This window comes from Thamnophis elegans, chromosome 5, assembly GCF_009769535.1.
Source record: "Thamnophis elegans isolate rThaEle1 chromosome 5, rThaEle1.pri, whole genome shotgun sequence".
Lineage (NCBI taxonomy): Eukaryota > Metazoa > Chordata > Lepidosauria > Squamata > Colubridae > Thamnophis > Thamnophis elegans.
In genome coordinates this window covers 16,057,989-16,076,405 of record NC_045545.1, presented here as the reverse complement: position 1 = coordinate 16,076,405, position 18,417 = coordinate 16,057,989, and the positions used below count along the sequence as shown (strand labels likewise).

Genomic DNA, 18,417 nt, shown 5'->3' with positions numbered 1-18,417 from the left:
CCACCCTGCTGCTATGTCTGACATAGAGGTGTCCCACCTCTATGTTGGGTGCTATGTCTGACATAGAGGCATCCCGCCTCTATATTGGGTGCTATGTCCAACATTGAGGCGGGGTGCCTCTATGTTGGACATAGCGGCAAGGCGGCTTTTGCCCGCTTTCAAGAAAGCTTTCTTGAAAGCGGCTTTTGCCCGCTTTCTTGAAAGCAGGCAAAAGCCGCCCTGCCGCTATGTCTGACATCGGCGCTATGTCTGACATAGAGGTGGGATGCCTCTATGTTGGACATAGCGGCAGGGCGGCTTTTGCCCGCTTTCAAGAAAGCGGGCAAAAGCCGCTTTCAAGAAAGCTTTCTTGAAAGCGGGCAAAAGCCGCCCTGCCACTATGTCCGACATAGTGGCGTCACATCTTTATGTCGGACATAGCGCGAGGCAGGGCAGCCAAAATCCGCTTTCTAGAATGAAAGAAAGTGCCAGCCCGCCAGCAGAGGCGAGTAAAAGACCCGCCTCTGCTGGCGGGCTTCCTCGACACAGAGAAAGAAAGCTGGTGGGCTGCCCTCCTTCCCTCTCCCTCTGAGTGAAGAAAAGCACACACACACACAAACACACACATACAAAATTACTTACAATTACGTACAAATTACATTAATTTTGAATTCCTCCCCCTCCCTCCGACCCACATACCTTTTCCAGCTGTTTCACAATCACAGTGGATTTCAACTCTGCTCTTGCCTGCCATAATGAAAATGTAAAAATATAAAAGGAAAAAGGCAAGAGCTGCTGAGGTCAGGCTGGATTAGCTGCTGCCAGAGTCCCCAATGGATGACTCTGCTTAATTGTTTAAAAAAGCCTCTAAAAAAACACCCTCTACAGGAGGAGGCAAGAGAACCACGTGCCTCATCTACATAAGGAATTTTTCAGCTTTTAACCCTTGCTTAACTCTGCTCTGAGTGATCATAAAGTCAGACTAAATGAGGCACCTCGTTCTCCTGCCGCCCCCTGTAGAGGGCACTTTTTAAGAGGCTTTTTTAAACAGTTAAGCACTAAGCAGAGTCATCCACTGTGACTCTGGAAGCAACTACCTCAGGCTTTTTCCTTTTAAATTTTCTTTTTTTTCATGATGACAGTGGTGAGGCCCTGCCTCTCCTGCCTCCCCTGACTGCACGTCACTGGCCAATAGATTAGTCAAAAGAATAGCCAAAAAATTAATAAAATAGTCAAAGAAATAGTCCAAAATGCAATTTATTTAAAATGTAAATATGTTGTTCCGTCACTAGGTTGCAACCCACATAGACCATAGCACACCATGCCCCACTGTCCTCCACTATCTCCCAGACTTTGCCCAAATTCATGTTCATTGCATCAATCTCCCTATCTAACCATCTCATCCTCTGCTGTTCCCTTCTTTTGCCTTCACACATTCCCAGCACCAGAGTTTTCCAGTGAGTAAATATGTTAATACAGTCTATATGGTATATTCCAGAGCGGGGTTGCTCCTGGTTCGGCCCAGTTCAGCCAAACCGGTAGTGGAATTCAAGCCTGGGTCGCAGAACCGGCAGCGACCCAGGCCTGCCATGCTTCCGAACTGATTCCCTCGCCGCTTCTGGGCTGCCACCATTTTGGTTTTTAGTGACTGTGTGTGTGCACTTCACTGTAAATTGTTCTGCACATGGACGAAGAATAATTTACTTTGAACAGTGCATGCACGTAAGCACGTTGCCCGCAGGTAGCGAACCGGTAGTAAAACCGGCAGTAACCTACCCCTAGTATATTCCCAATATATTTAATGCTTTTCCTTCTGTGTTGTCAATATAATACCTATCGTGCAGAAACTTTTAGAGGTGGTTGGAAACCAGACCAAAGGCTTTGAATTCCATATGTGACTGTAGGATGTTGTTAGGATTCACATAATGAGTTCTATGCATTTAACTTTTTTTTCCCCGGTTGAGTAAAAATGCAGCATTGCATACAAAAGATTTATTATATGGCCACTTTGGGGGAAGAGAGGGAGAAAAGGTTAAATAAAAGGAGCTGCTTATTTTAAAAACAAAAGGAAAAACCAAATATGCAGGGGGGGGGGATTGGAATTCAGAATGGAGAGTGTTCTCTAACTGAATATAGTGGGCTAGTAAAAACACGGAGTAAAATACTTTACTCAATACAACAGCAAAACAAAAAGAAAATCTGATTTTTCCCAATGGCCAAGAAAAAAAGTAACCATAAGTTGCTAATTAGATCTGATTTGCAAGGGGGAAAGCCTACCAGTTAAAAAAAATCTTCTCGCTGCAAAGTGGACTTTTCAGGTTCTGTAAAGAAAATTTGGTCCCACAATATATTCAGGTATTCTTCTACAATTCAATCTGGTACTTTCCAGATTTGTTGGAATACACACCCTGAAGCTCCCTTTCCATTTTCTGTTTGAATAGTTATCTTCATATGATCATCTGTATGTTCACCATGGAGAGACCTTGGGTGGAAAATAATAGCAAGACATCAGTGGTGGGTTCCTATCAGTTCGGCTGAACCGATAATGGTTTGGCGGCCTGGGACACTAGAACCGGCAGCGACACCGGCCTGCCATGCCCCCCAAACTGGTTTTCCCAGTGCCGCCATAGGTGCCACCATCTTGTTTTTTGGTTCTGCGCATGCACAGAACAATTTTATTGGCACTGGGCATGTGCGCGCAGCGTGCATCAACCACACACACATACGTGTAGGGCGCGCACATGAGCAAACCCACCCCTACAAGACATGTCCTGTTGGCAGAGTTGGTTTCTTAATTTCATCATGGATTTGTCATGAGAAAGCTACTTTCAATAACGTGATTGGGAAGGAGAGCTGTAGAAGGCCGTCTCAACCAGAAGATTCTGTAGCAAGAGAGATTGATTATTTGCTTTGGAAGTTCATTCATAATGCCATCCACTCAAAAGGAATATCCAGCTACTTCAGTTCTCTAGAGAGACTAACCTTAGACATTAAATATAGGAGGGATAGAATGGCCTGAAATGCTTAACTTAAATGCATGCCGAACAGTTTTAATCCAGGAGCGAAAGAAGCTGGAACTAGGATTTGTCTTTACAGTCTTATTTACTGCACATCTACACAACTTTCACCCTCCATCTCTACAATTTGAAAGTAATTTGGCTTCAGGAATAGCTAACACAATCCTACAAAGGAGAGACTTTGATTGCACTCCCAAGTACACCAGGGGCACCCACTTCAAAACAATATGGCAGGTTTAAAGGGATTACAAATACCTACGGAAGTGGTTTAAGAGATATGAGAATTCCTTGCCAATCAAAGACCAATAAGAAAAACCCAACTCTTACTACTTCACCCTGGCTAGCCTTCATTCCATTCAGCTTCACACCTATAGTATAACACTCTACTGTATTCTGCTTGTAGCCAGAAACTATGTGATAAGGGACAAGCACTGCAATGCAGGTTTTTTTTCCCCTGATTCAATATAGTTGCATACCTGTGTGACTGATGGGCCCCTGTTTGGGCACCTCTTAGCAGGTCAAAGCCTGCAGGTCTTGAGGAATCCTGGAGACAGACACACACAAATGCATACTCTGTCTTAGACAGCTTAAACCCGTTCAACCTGTTCTGTAGCGACTACTCACTGTTAAAGCAGTCAGGTAAAACTCCAAGTGAGAAGAGGCAGGATTCTTCCATATGCACAACCATTTGATTGGCCAGGTCTAATTTCACAATCAAAATGCAGCTCAGTTAGAATGGGTTTTTCTCGCCACATTATCGCTATATACTACTAAAAATGTCGTGCTTGTTACCTTTAACTTGGAGAAATGGCATATCAACCAAAGTACCATATTTTTCGGAGTATAAGATGCACTTTTTTCCCTCAAAAAAGAGGCTGAAAATCTGGGTGCGTCTTATACACTGAATACAACATTTTTTGCCTCCTGAAACCCCACCCCCTTCACCAAAATGGCCATGCATAGCTTGTAGGAGGCTTTCAGAGAGAGCTCCTGGGGGCTGGGGAGGGCAGAAATGAGCAAAAAATGGCCCATTTTTTGTTCAATTTTGCCCCCCCCAGCCCCCAGGAGCACTCTATAAGCTTCCTAATACCCTTTTTTTGACAAAAAAACAGGCCGTTTTTTGCTCGTTTTTGCCCCCCCCCCCTCAGGAGCATTCAACAAGCCCCCTAATGGCTATTCATGCCCTTTTTTTTTTGGAAAAAAAGGACCGTTTTCACGAAATATGGGCTATTTTGGGGAGGTTTGCAGAGTGCAAAAACTTTTTTAAAAAATTTGCCTCTTCAAAACCTTGGCGTGTCTTATCTCCTGTGTGTCTTAATACTCCGAAAAATATGCTACATCAAATGGGCTAACTTACGGAAATCCAGAACCCACAACTCTTGTGGAACTGAAATTTCGCAAATGTTATAAAACTTTTTAATGACATAAAAATAAAGCATGAAACAAACATGTCCTGTGGTCAATTGATGATGTTTGTGCTATACAATTCAACACCGGCCCTTTTCAAGGCAGATAAATCTCTGAACATTACATACCCTCAGGATATAATAGATATTTCCATACCCCACATCTGCCAATTTGACAGTCAGTCAGAATATGACTTTCCTAGATGTCTCAGATACTTGGTCGTTCAGCTATTGCATAGCTAATAATTGAGAGTTTCACCTGAACTGTTTAGTTTTGCATATAAAAATAAATTCCTTCCATCTCAATCAGTTAGGAAAAGAGTATAAATAAAGTCAAGTGATGGGAGGGGTATTTCCTATATTTTTTGCAATTTATCTAGGTCTGCCAACTTGACATCATGCTAAGAGAACAGCCCCTCCGTTTAACCAACTTGACCATCTTACACAAACAATTGAAGCGAAATGCAGGCATTTCTGTGACTGCAAATGGTTCCCCATTTAACCTGGTAAAGAATGCTACAGTAGAAAAGAGACAGCAGTGATGGCATCACCATGTTGGCTGTGAAATTCTGGGTGATGAAAAGAAACCCATCTTAAGGTTGCCAGGTTTGAGAAACACAGGATTAGAACTTCCAAAGACACCATAAAGGAGAAAGTTTTATTAATTAAATCCCTACAATATATTTGTTAACAAAGCTTAGTAAATACAAGGTACCGGTAATTTTTGACTTACAACCAATGTCAATGGAAAAGCCAGGTTCACTTAACAACCATGCTGCTAATTTATCAACTGCAGTGATTCACTTAACACATTGGCAAGGAAGGTTGTAAAATAGGGCAAAACTCACCTAACAACTGTCTTACTTAGCAACAAAAATGTTGGGCTCAATTGTGGTTGTAAATCAGAGACTGCATGTATGTTTGTATTAATATTGTATTATTTTTATTATTGTATTGTATTAAATAGATAAGATTGACCGGCTAAAATGTTAATCATTCAGAATATTATGAATAGAAATATGACATTTGTAATATTCTGGATGCATGTTTGGAGAAAAAAAAACGCTTACCATTGGGTCATCCACAAAATTATTGTGGCATATACAGACTCAGAAAACTTTCAGGGCAGCTTCACAGGCCTTTCAAAGGATGTAGCTGCTTTAATGCTTTAGAGATGGATGCCTCATAACATGCTTGCCCTTGGTAAAACATGGCTTTCAGATGCTTCACGCCGTACTGAATTCGGTCTAAAATTTCCATCTTGAACCCCATTCAGAACTGTTTCAGAAATCCAACCAAAATTTTGGAATTTCTCATTTCCTCCTGCTCCCCTGTCTATGGAGTTTCTCAGTTATCCAGCTCATGGTTATCCCAGAGGTGCTTTTTTCAAAAGGCAACTGTACTTCCTGTTTCTTCTTTTAAGACATTTTGCCTCTTATCCAAGAAACTTCTTCAGCTCTTTAGTTCTGAGAAGTGAAACATCTTCAAAGAAAAACCAGAAAGTCTAGTTGCCTCTTGAAAAAAGCACCTTTGGGACATCCTGCTCCCCTGCTTTTTGTAATATTTGATTGTTGAAGAATTCTACATGGTGGGCACCTGAATATTCTAGACAGGCAGTTTTAGAACAAATGTATTTCATCAGCTATGGATTATAGTTTGTTTACAATGACCAAAATGATCACAATCATTTTTAATTAATATAAATATTTATCCTAAAAAACACCTTTACAGAGTGAAACAAGAACTTTAATCTGCTTTTTCTTCTAAGTAGCCTACTTGTCTCCCCCTCTCCACCCCTAAGAATAGGCAGCCACGTTCCATGGTATGACTTTCAAATCACGAAAGGGAATATTACAGGCACTGAAAAATTTATACTTGGACATTCTTGTCCATAGACTGACTTACAAAAACCAAAATGAATTCCATGTTTTGTAAGTGTGTACTAGTTCCTTTAATGAACTGCAGCAAAGCAGGAAATAGATTCCATTAATAGTTTGTTTATGACTCTTTATTACCCTATCTGAATTAGCTAGAATCAACTGAAATGCACTCATTAATTATAAGCACTAAATTAGAACCATTATTCACATTTGTAATCATACTTTTAAAGAAGCTAATATGAAAAAGCTGAGACAGACAGTAGTATGGAAGCCTTAACACCCACATGCTCCAATCTCTATCAGAAGCCTTGTTATCTGTAGTGAGAGAAAAGCTCCCGGTGGTATATAAATTCCACTGACTTCCAATATGAATCAACTACAACTAGTGTAATTTGAGCCCATCCCAACTATTTATTAATTTTGAAAACAGCTTTAGGTGTTTAAGCAACATGACCTGTCATTATAGACTTGTTATGAATCTGCTGAACAGTTAATTATTGCAGTTTTGCAGGAATATTGTACACCAGCAAGTCTTTTCCATACTCCCAGCTAGAATGTCTGCTGAACATTTCTCCCAATTATTCCATCACGAGATTTTCCACTATCCTGTCAGAACTGAAGAAGCTTCCCTTGAGAAGGGAAATGCATTAAAAAGCGACAACAAGAAAGTCCAGTTGCCTTCTGAAAAGCACATTTGGGACCATCAAGAGATGATACCACCAGGATGTCCTCCTCCCCCTCCCTCCTCCTCCTCCCTCCTTCTATACCCACAGGTGAAGGGTCTGCTTTTCAGAACAACAAATGCCATAGTTATGTCCACGTTGATTGTGTATAAGTATAATCTTTATTGTCATTGTACTTAAATACAATGAAACTGCCACCTTTGCTTTGGTCTTCTGTGTGGGCATGTGCCATTGATGGTGGTAGGTGGTACAGATAGTAATATGGAGTGCGACTTGTAGAATATGGTCAAACCACTATAAAGTAAAGATAAAAGTTCGCCTCACACATATGTGATAGTCGTTCCTGATTCTAGGGGGTGTTCATCTCTGTTTCAAAGCCAAAGAGCCAGCGCTGTCCAAAGACGTCTCCATGGTTATGTGGCTGGCAGGATTAAATGCTGAAGGTGCATGGAATGCTGTTATCTTCCCACCAAAGGTGGTTCCTATTTTTCTACTTGCATTTTTACATGCTTTCGAATTGCTAGGCTGGCAGAAGCTGGGACAAGTAACGGGAGCTCAATCCATTACACGGCACTAGGGATTCGAACTGCCAAACTGCTGACCTTTGTGATCGACAAGCTCAGTGTCTTAGCCACTGAGCCACCGCATCCCTCACTATAGGCAGTATATAATTGTTTTACTACTTATTCTCTGTTTTTTCCCCCATATTTAAGAGACAAGGATCCAAAAGTGTTACCCCTTGCAAGCATTGCCAATATTCAAGGATGGTAGGAACTCTAGTGGAACAGACCCTAGAAAGCTACAGGTTGTCCATACTTGCAATGCATACAGTACAGAATGAGAGGGATCTCACATATACTAAAAGCAGATGTTTGTAGCACATTATGCTTATTGTGTTTCAGTGTTTTGAGTCCCCCATCTGTTGCTTCAGTTTGGAATATTAGCCAAGTGAAAAGAGTAGGAGTTGTCATGTTCCAATTCTCCCCATTTTTTGGTTCTTTTCCCACATTCCTTTCCTACAGATCAACCAGAGAAGAGAGTTGAGCTATGTTTATCTTGTTTCACGGCTGCTCAAACAGACAAATAGTGAATTCTTTGCAAGGACCATAAGCATAAATCCAATTGATAAACCATAAAAGGAAGGAAGAGATGTTTTGTTTACACATTCACCTATAGAACAGCAAAAAAAATCATTATCCTCATAATTTGAGACTTGAAAGAAATGTTTGACACGGGCAATTACTACGAGCCTTCCAACCTTTTTATACCCCTTATCTTCTCTTGGGGAAAGAGATGGGTCCTGGGTAAATGCACCTTCTCCTTTAAGGAAATTACACTATGAGGACTAGGGGTGACATGATAGCAGTATTCCAGTATTTGAGGGGCTGCCACAAAGAAGAGGGGGGTCAACTTATTTCCAAAGCACCAGAGGGCAAGACAAGAAACAATGGATGGAAGCTAATCAAAGGAAACAAGCAAAATGAAATTAAGGAGAAACTTCCTAACAGTGAGGACAATTAGCCAGTGGGTGTAGATGTTTCATCGCTGGAAGATTTTTAAAAAAATTCTGGACAGCCACCTGTCTGAAATGGCATAGTCTCCTGCTTGAGCAAGGGGTTGGACTAGAAGACCTCCAAGATCCCTTCCAGATCTAATCTGATTAAAATCTTCTCTGTGTGTGCCACAGCTGAACACTGAACATATTGCCCACAAGCCAAACAACCTGACCCAAGTAATTGCGAGAGCTGTTTTAAGGGTTCCATATTGGTTTACATTTAAATCTGGTTGAGTGAAGCAAAGAGGTCTTTATCCGAACTTAAATGCTAGCAGAAGATATTTTGCTCCCTGAAGTGATTGACAGCATGGCAAAGGTTTCCTATTCCACGTGGATTGGTAGATGAATCCTACACATTGGTGATAGTGTTCACCACTAGGTTTATGAACCTATGTGGTTCATGCAACTTTGCCATAGAGGATTCAAGAGCAATTATCCATGTCTTTTAGCATACAATGTCTGAAACCATACTTTACTCTTTCCTGATACAGAAGCTTTCTTCTTGGGCATCAGCATATCTTCTCCCAGAATATGACATACCATATATAATACCAAATATGAGAGCCAGGGTGGCACAGTGGTTAGAATGCAGTACTGCAGGCTACTTCTGCTGATCACTGGCTGCCAGCAATTTGGCAGTTCGCATCTCTCCGGCTCAAGGTTGACTCAGTCTTCCAACCTTCCGAGGTCAGTACAATGAGGACCCAGATTTTGGGGGGGGGGGGGCAATATGCTGACTTTGTAAACCGCTTAGAGAGGGCTGTAAAGCCCTGTGAAGCGGTATATAAGTCTAAGTGCTATTGCTAAGTGCTGTATGTATGCATTTTCCCAGAATATGTTTTTCTGGGAAAATATTTCATTAAGCCTTGGCAGTTTTATCATCACAGAAGTACCGGTACTCCTCTTCCATGTCAGATAAATTTCTATTTCATACTGAAGAAGAGGGTTGTGCTAGATGCATGGACTACAAAACCAAAGGAGCAGATTCCCAGCAAATGTTTTGATGCAGCAAAGGAAATATAATTCAAAGCCTCCTGCAAAATTGACCGAGATAGACAGTGTATATTCTTCAAATAACTATAAGCTCAAAGGTTTGGTGTTCTGTGGAAGAAAAATGGTGAAGTATGGATCATTCTTGGTTGTCATTTATTAATACTTTCATGAATATTGGTTTTGTGTTTGTGCTTGGTACTTGCCTTTGAAATTATAACTAAATTATTTGATGGACTGTTCACACCTATATGGGTATGCTTGATTTTTTCAATGGATAGATATTTCCTCTTCGGTGGTGGAATATGACACCATCACCACCCCGAATAAACTTCTACACCAGACTGGATATTAAAGATCTAGACATTTTGATTGATTTTTAATGTAAGCTTATAATATAAAAGTGTATGTGTGTAATGTAGTGACACAAAAATATGCTTCATTAATTCATTATTTATTTTATGCTTTCAAAATTGTAGACTGCTTTGATGCTGTTTCCTTTTGGGAGTATAAAAAGATGTTTTATACATAAAAATCCATGCTGAAAGCAAAATGCAAATAAAGAACTAGGGCTGGAAGAGGCTTGGATCCCAAACACTTTTTTTTACTTCCTCAAACGGCTGAAACCTAAGAGTTAAATCATTATCTATACATATTTTTTTCAGTTAAGAAACGCAAACATGGCTGTTTGAAATACATAAAAGACATTTTAAACAAGTGGCTAGGAACAAAAATTTTTAAAAAAACAGTAAAGATTGTTAAGCAAATTTCTGGGTCATATTTGCATTCAAGATAACACAGTTCTTGGAATACTGTTCATCAAAATTAATATAGGTATTTGCATTATTAAGATTTTTAACTGAATGGGAAAAGTATTAATGCAGTAACCAGCACCCTCTAGTGGAATAAATTTCCCCCTAATGTGCTCCTAACAGTTTGTGCCACAATATTTAATATATTTATTCATTTATCATCTTTAATTTGGCTCTTCATTTATTATACTGCATTTCATCTGTTGTAAATCCAATCTACCACAGTATTCAAAGTCCCTGTAGTTTCAGAAGCCAAGTGCAAGTTTGTTGCTGAACAGCAAAGAGCAATTTAAAACATGTATTTTCTGCTTGGTTATGTAGTTGAGAGCCCCATCTGGTTCAGCCGGTCATCTAACCCCAGATTTTAAGATACAAAACTTTCTCAGTTTTACATAAAGATGCCAAGAATTGAACAAGATTTTTTTTCTGTACAAAAAAATGTGGACTATTAACCAACTTCTAGCTCAACAATGTTTTCCAGAAATTAATTTTTGTATTTTGCAAGTGGAGGGAGTGAACCAGAGGTGGGTTCCTACCAGTTTGCACCAGTTCGGTAGAACCGGTTCGTCAAATCTACCGAACCGGTTAGAAGAGGTTCCACCAGTGGATTCGGAAAGCAGGCCACACCTACAGAAGAGGTTCCAAAACTTTTTGAAAACCCACCACTGAGACAGGCAGACACACCACACACACACACACAGAGAGAGACTGAGAGGAGAGAGGTTGCGAAGAGAGGAGGAGAGGAGGAAGAGAAGAGAGAGAGAGAAGAAAGAAGAAAGAAAAGAAAGAAGAAAAGTGAGAGATGAAAGAAAAAAAGAAAAAGGGACAGAGAGCCAAAGGAAGGAGAGAGAGAGAGAGAGAGAGAGAGAGGAGAGAGAGAGAGAGAGAGAGAGAGAGAGAGAGAGAGGAAAACACATGGCCAGCAAGCCACTCCACCAGGTGACATGGCCGCAAGCCACTCCCACAAAGGAGGCCACACCCATAGAGTAGGTTCGAAATTTTTTGAAACCCACCACTGGAGGTGAACAGTTCATTTTCAAAGTTGGCGGATAGATTCTTATTGATGCCCAAAAGGACACAACAATCCAGGTTATTGACTATATTTATTGTTCTCCAAGAACACAGACTGCCCAAGGAGAGCATCTGTCATTTCCAAATGGGCCAAATGCAAGCAGTTGGCATTTTTGTACAAGCCAGGTTCCCAAAGTTGGAATGCTTTCATCTGGCTTTATTTTAGCAAAGGCATATGCTACATGAATGAGTGCTACTTTTACAAACATATTAGCATTTCTATTTACTCTTGCTTAACAGTTCCAGGGGGAGAAGGAATTGGGCATTCATGCAGGAGGATATGCTTCCGCTAGGAAAAAGGGATTTGTTGCTCAGTAAAGTGATCTGTTGCATTTAGAACAGTTCCTGCAGAGTTTTTAAAAAGGCAAACATCCCCAACTTTTGTTTAAATCAATGTCACAAAAAAACATACCATGGGTGCATTTAAAGGTTTCTTTTGTTCCTAGCAATTACATCCATATAGTCTCAGATATAGTAAACACTGAAATAGTTGCCCTAATCATCCAAAAAACTGAATGAGGATAATGGCTAAGTGGCTAAGATAATGGCTAATTTATTTTTGCATTGCAGTCCAACACAGAAATCTCTGGTTATTATTAAAATATAATTTACTTCACCTTCCTTATTTTTAGATTGGATCTCAGAAAATACCCAATTGTCTGTCAGAAATCTGGGTCATTTTTTAAAACTAGGATATTAAAGTAAGATATTTAACTAGGCATTGACCCTTAGTCTATTTATAACTGTCTAAATAACACTCTGATTGTCCTTTTGCTGTTAATTCCAAATAAAATAATAAAATAAAATACCCTTTCATAACAAATTGAAGGAAACTCACCCGGTGAATTCCTTGCAACTTGCTGTTCCAGAGGTTCTTAATATTTGAATTAGAATTACAGTAATTTCTCTCCGACCAGTGGTGGGATTCAAATTTTTTTACTACTGGTTCTGTAGGGGTGGCTTTGTGGGCGTGGTGTGGTTTGGTGGGTGTAATTTGGTGAGCATGGCAGGAGAAGGTTACTGCAAAATCCCCATTCCCTCCCCACCCCACTAACCTGCTTTCCAGCTCCGTTCTCCTGTTCAGGGCAACAAAAGAAGATCAACTGGGAGGCTGGAAGGCAGCGTGGGAGGAGCCAGCCTATTTGCCGGTTCTCCGAACTACTCAAAGTTTCCACTACTGGTTCTCCAGAACAGGTCAGAACTCGCTGAATACAACCTCTGTCTCCGACCCATATAAAAACTTTTATGTTAAGAGGAATCTAAATTTCAGATGTGATACAAATTATGTATAGAGTTATAATCTAAACAAGATTTCCAACTTGAGTTATATTCAGTTACTTTTGAAATATGGTATTATTTTAGACATCATGGCATACTCCCAGATTTTGGCCATTCTTTTGCAGTTACATTATTCCTTTAAAATACCAAAAATCCCTTTAAAAACTCTATTAAATTATCTCAAAAAGCACACTCATTAACTCTGAAACTGAATGTTGCCACTGTTCTTGTATATCATTTAGATTCTAAAATAATTGAAATTGATGCAGTTTATTAAATAAATGAACAAACAAATAACATCTTACATGAAGATTCAGTTGGATAATTTCTACCTGTTTAAAAAACAATTCACTTCAAAATATAGAGGTACAATATATATAAAAACACATCAAAGGTTGGAAGGATTAGTCCCCGATAATGCTATGTATCCATGTATTATTTTTTGTCAATCAACAATTGAAGCATCTTCTTAATCCTCATTCTATATATAATTTTATTTCTATTACATATAGAATTGTATCCCAAAAATGGGATACAGTATGGAAGACATTCTATTTCATATACCACCGAAGTGGGAGCAAAGTTTATTTTATATGTGGGTGTATATAAAGGAGAGAAATGTCTAACATTTTTTTCTAATTACTTGAAATGCCCATGAATATTGTTAATTGCTCAATCTGTTCTTAACATGGTTTAAACAGAAAAATAAAGCTTTTAAGACTGACATAGTAAAAAATAAAGTTGGAAATATAACAAGAAAAACTGCAACTTAAAAATCAGAGCTTGGAGACATTCTGCAGAGTAAATAACTTAAATATGAACTGAAACAACAGAAAGCCTTGAGTACAACATTGTGTGAGTTAATTCCACAGAATTAATTCATACTATGGAAAGTAGCCCTGAAGTTCCTAAACTATAAACAAGGGGCAATCACTTTTATTTCTTTAGAGATATATTTTAGTACTTTATCAAAATTGCCTAAACACTCTTGGGATAATTATTGGACAACAGTAAGTCAATCTGCAGTATAAAACCCAGTGGTGGGTTCCGGCAGAGACTACTGCCGGTTTACTCAGGGACGTGCCCTGTGCGCGCGCTTGATGCACACTGCGCACACATGCGCAGTACAACTAAAATTGCTCTGCGCATGTGCAGAAGCAAAAAACAAGATGGTGGCGCCTATGGCGCCGCCGGGAGAACTGGTTCGGGGGCGTGGCAGGCCTGGGTTGCTGCTGGTTCCAGCAAACCAGGCTACCACGCTACTACTGCTTCAGCCGAACCAATTCGAACTGGTAGGAACCCACCACTGATAAAACAAAAGGATCACTATATAAAACAAATGGGTTCACAGGCAGAAATTCTGTATAAACACCAAAGATTTGATCCATGATTGCAGGCCAAGGGAAAAGGCAAGTTGGGTTTAGGGAAAATTTAACTTAAATCCTGTCCACTTAATAGCATGAGAATATTTTCTCTAAAATCATACATTTATTTGTATAGCTGTTTCTTGATTCAGTTGATTGGGCTGAACTCCATTGGAAACTATGAAGGAAAATATTTCTGAATTTAGTCTCTAAGTTGCCACTAATTCAATTTATATACAGTAAACATGTTTGTCTAATACTACAGAGAAATAGTTTTCAGTTACAATTTCAATTATTGAAATTTGTAATAAATGTACCTTTGACACATGCAGCTTTATTTTAAAACTATTTACAAACATTTCAAACAATTCATTTTCACCACAATGCAGTTAAAAACTCTCCCTCCCCCCAAAATAGCATTTTTATTAAGAAAAAAATCTATCACAATAGTAGTCCCATAAAACAATTATTACATTTACATTTCACATATTATCACTGTTCATGTGTAGTACTTCTCATAATAATTGCTTATTGCTCCAAATATTAATCTTTAAATGCCAACAAGTTTATATCTTGTATGTTAAGGTTTATAGTGTCACAAGAATCTGTCTTAAATAGGAAGAGAATATGACAAACTTCCAAAATCTTTATGAACAAAAATACTGTACTTACCACAACATGTTTAAAGAGTTGCGTTGCAATTAAAAGGTTTCCACTAGAAACATTTGCATTAATAGACTTGACATTTACATCAAACATCAATCAAATCAGAACTTTGACAACTTTGATTGATAAAGTCATCAGTCTTTGTCCAATTCATCATTGCTTTTTCTTCTTTGGCTGCTCGTCAGGATTTAATTTGCGTTTCTTAACTGAGCTGGGTTCATCTTTTTCACCATCTTCAAAGAAGCAACAGTATATGTAAGCCAAAGTTTTCAAAAGCCACATGTGGAAAATATTATCAATAGTATCATCTTTTGATGACTATATTGGTCTGGCAGCCATGCAGTCTTATTGGCATTAATACAAAGGCAGTTCAAAGTTGTTGCCATTTCCTGGATTCCCCACCCCCTGATATGACCAAATCTAGACTACAGACCTGGGAATTTTGTAATAAACAATCATCCAAATATTAATTAGATCCAATCTTTTTTAGCCTCTTCATCATGCAATTGCTTTTATGATTAAGAAATTACAGGAATAGAGATTAGGGAAACTTCCTTAGCCGTAACAGCAGTCCAACTATGAATTCACGGACTAATGATGATGTTTGAAAACAGATTGCTCTTGTGGATATTCGAACTAAGCCTCCTATAACTTGGCTTACAACCTGGTGCTTTCCAGGTGTGTTAGACCAATATTTCTCAAACTTGACAACTTTAAGGCATGTAGACTTCAACTGTGGGGTTGAAGTCTACATGTCTTAACGTTGCCAAGTTTGAGAAACACTGTATTAGACTTTAATCAGATCCAGGGGCTGAGACTGGGAAAGGCTATTCCAGCACCGAGGTGGCATCAGCTTTTCAATCTTGCCCTTCTCTAAGAATTTATTGTTTAATTTAATCTTTAAATACTGTTCCTGTTTATTAAAAGCATGTTCAATTTCAAATCTTTCATCATCTTTAGACACAGGTAGATAAGGCTATTCTTAAAAGACATGAAACAACATGACTCTGTGGTCAGCAAGAAATATTATTAGTTGTTATTAAAAATTCCCTAGGAATACAGGAATTTCATCTAGGTATTGTATAAAATTGAATGCATTAATCATGCTAATCAAAATATGTGTAAGAATGTGCAAAGAAAGATTTGGACTTTCTGAATCTCACAAGAAGCTGCCATTGATTGTAGGATTAGGTTTAATACTACTATTATAACTGGATTCAAAACTATTATACATAATTCATGTAAGAGATACCAATCTTCAAATAGAGAAATATTTTCCCATTAAAGGTCTCATATACAAAAACAAACAACATTATTTATTTTGAATGAAATTGACTACTATTACCTGATTCAACAGTTTCTTGTTCTTCTTCTGATAAGAAATGTACATTGTTTACATGCCTTGGAGCATCATCTCCATTATCTTCATAGATATTTGACCATTTGATTGCCATATCACGTTCAGGAGGAGGTGGAGGCTTTTTTTCTTTGATAGTGTAAGTCTCAGGGGGAGGCACAGCATTTGTGGTCCATGCCTTGAATTCCTTAGGAGGCTGTTGAAAGAAATATTAAAAAAACCAGTACAGGAAATATTAAATTTCAAAGATATGGCTATTACAGATACAAATTGCTCTTACATCTGAAAATCTAGCCAAGCTGTAATAAACATTTAACATTTTTGCTAGTTCTATCTAGGTATACAAATAGCTTAAACAAAATATTCACTGTAGAAAAGTACTTCCCATAAGAAAAAGTGAAAATAATAGAAATATTAATGTAAAAAAACAATCCTAAATTCTAATAACGTAGCAGTTAATTAAAGTCACTAGAATGGAAGGCTGACGGTGGCAAGCTTTCATTCCTAGAAATCTGGCCTTATCACATTTTTGGGAGCTGTGGTTTGTTATATCCTGTATTGATCATTGGAGCCCAGCTCCAATACGCATGCACACACACCTCCCACTAGCCAGTTGGTCTTCGGGTCTCTGCCGAGCATGTGCGGGGGGGGGGGGGGGGAGGCAGGATGCATGCTCAGGGGGCACTTGCATTGTGTTTTGGGCCCTCGTGCAGCGCCCCATGCCCCGCACAGACATTGCATTATGGGTGCAGGCACATGGGCATGCTATCGCGTGCGCTTTCGGCACATGACAACAAAAAGGTTAGCTTTCTGTCATATATAATTGGAAAGTTTCATATCCCATATCCCGCATAAAGTAATACTATTGAATGGAAAAGTCATTCCAATTTATTTAGCACTTTGAACTAATGAAAAATGTGTGCCACAGGGACAATTTTTGAGTGTATCCCACATTACACAGTTAACCTAGGTAGCCAGATCAAACCCTTTGGTGTTTCTGCTGCAATTGGTTAAGAAGGGACACCCTTCTCTGAAGCCTGCCTAATCCTATGGCTTTCTTAATCATGGGGGAGCCAGGCGCCTTCCCTGCCAGGAGAAATACGGAAGAGAAAAGCCTTGGCTGACCTCTTCGGGAGCTCGCAGCACCCGACTCTCCCAATCGATCTCCTTATGCAGCGGATTATAAAGGAAAGCCGGTCGGTTCACGCTGCGGAAGAGCTCGTCGGGCCCAGGCAAGCGCGGTTTGCCCTCGGAGGTGCCGTTCTTGGACTGCTGCGAAGACCCCATGGAGCCTCGGCCAGAGCCTTCCTCGTCCTCGGCATCCGAGCCGCCACTCGAGCTGTTGTCGCTACCGTACGCCGCGAAGAAGCTGAGCGGGTCCTTCCCCTCCGCTGCTGCCATGGCAGAGACTCGTGCAACCGGAACACCAGTCCTCGGGAACTGGCGCACGCGAGACAAAAGTTCCGAGTTCGTGAAGTTCCTTTCAGCCTGTACTACCTGCCAAGGGTAATCCGGGCGGGTTCGTGCCTCCGCTCCGAAGAATTCCCTTCTTCTCGGCCAAGGGTTTATACGGGCTTAGATTTCATAAACTCTGAGTTTAACAATCCATTTATATATTAATTTTAAAGGGAAATAACAAAGAATATTTATCTTCTTTCCGAACCTGCAATTCGATAGTTCCGAAGCCGAGTTTATCCATGCTAAACGTCGAAAAGCATCGAAACAGGGCTGCCCTATATAGGCGGCAGAAATCCGGACGACTACTAAATAAAAACAAATTTAAAATTCTTCATCGCTCCTTGTGGTTGTCCCCATTTTTGCAGGCCAGATGACAGCCCAAATCAAAAACTATGCAGTTATATTTTTCTACCTGTATCTGTAAACGTATCTGGAATGAAAAGTTCTGGCTGTGTAGTCGGTTTTGAATAGAACTGAAAAAGTCCCCTTATTCCTTTACAATATTTACTAATAAGATCCTTCCATGTATGTTTTATTCAGGAGTAACACAACTTATTCAGGAGTTGTGTTGTGATTAAAGTAGGAACTGCTTAAACTTAGTTGCCTTTCATGGTTAAGATAAAATACAGAGAGCACAGCTCTATAACTGGATTAGAAGACAGAACAGAAAAGCAATAGTTTTATATATAACATTGGTTGTTACTCTTACTGTAAAGCCAATAAACAAATACAAAGGAATGTGGAAGCAGCAGGGGACAGTCACTGTCATGGAAGATAAAAATGGATAGCAAGCAATATGAAAGCAATGAAATTATTTTTTAAGATAGTTTAGAATAAGGGAGTGTATTATAAATCAGGGGTCTCCAATCCCCAGGCTGCAGACCGGTACCACTTCTTGGCC

At 39.5% G+C, this 18,417-nt stretch overlaps 1 protein-coding gene across 2 annotated transcripts; it reads right to left on the bottom strand.

Annotated features, from left to right (window-relative positions):
• Positions 1 to 12,922: 12,922 nt before the first annotated feature.
• Positions 12,923 to 17,505, bottom strand: C5H1orf52 (chromosome 5 C1orf52 homolog). 2 transcript variants are annotated; one of them, XR_004255528.1, is made up of 4 exons: positions 17,184 to 17,505; positions 16,047 to 16,254; positions 14,708 to 14,934; positions 12,923 to 14,213 (listed from the first exon to the last, which is right to left on the bottom strand). XR_004255528.1 is itself a non-coding variant. In XM_032219018.1 (3 exons), the coding sequence occupies exons 1-3, from the start codon at positions 17,457 to 17,459 to the stop codon at positions 14,855 to 14,857; spliced, it is 564 nt and encodes a 187-aa protein (XP_032074909.1). In that variant the 5' UTR covers positions 17,460 to 17,505; the 3' UTR covers positions 12,923 to 14,854. The 2 variants fall into 2 exon arrangements, 1 of the variants encoding a protein (XP_032074909.1); XM_032219018.1 differs by having other exon boundaries at positions 12,923 to 14,934.
• Positions 17,506 to 18,417: the final 912 nt, after the last annotated feature.

Bases quoted from the DNA above. Each gene is read 5' to 3' on its own strand.
- C5H1orf52 (XM_032219018.1), bottom strand. From the start codon at position 17,459: ATGGCAGCAGCGGAGGGGAAGGACCCGCTCAGCTTCTTCGCGGCGTAC. The intron at 16,255-17,183 runs GTCAGCCAAGGC...TTCTTTCAACAG, and splicing joins TGCTGCGAGCTCCCGAAGAG to CCTCCTAAGGAATTCAAGGC. The intron at 14,935-16,046 runs GTAATAGTAGTC...GCTTCTTTGAAG, and splicing joins ACAAGAAACTGTTGAATCAG to ATGGTGAAAAAGATGAACCC.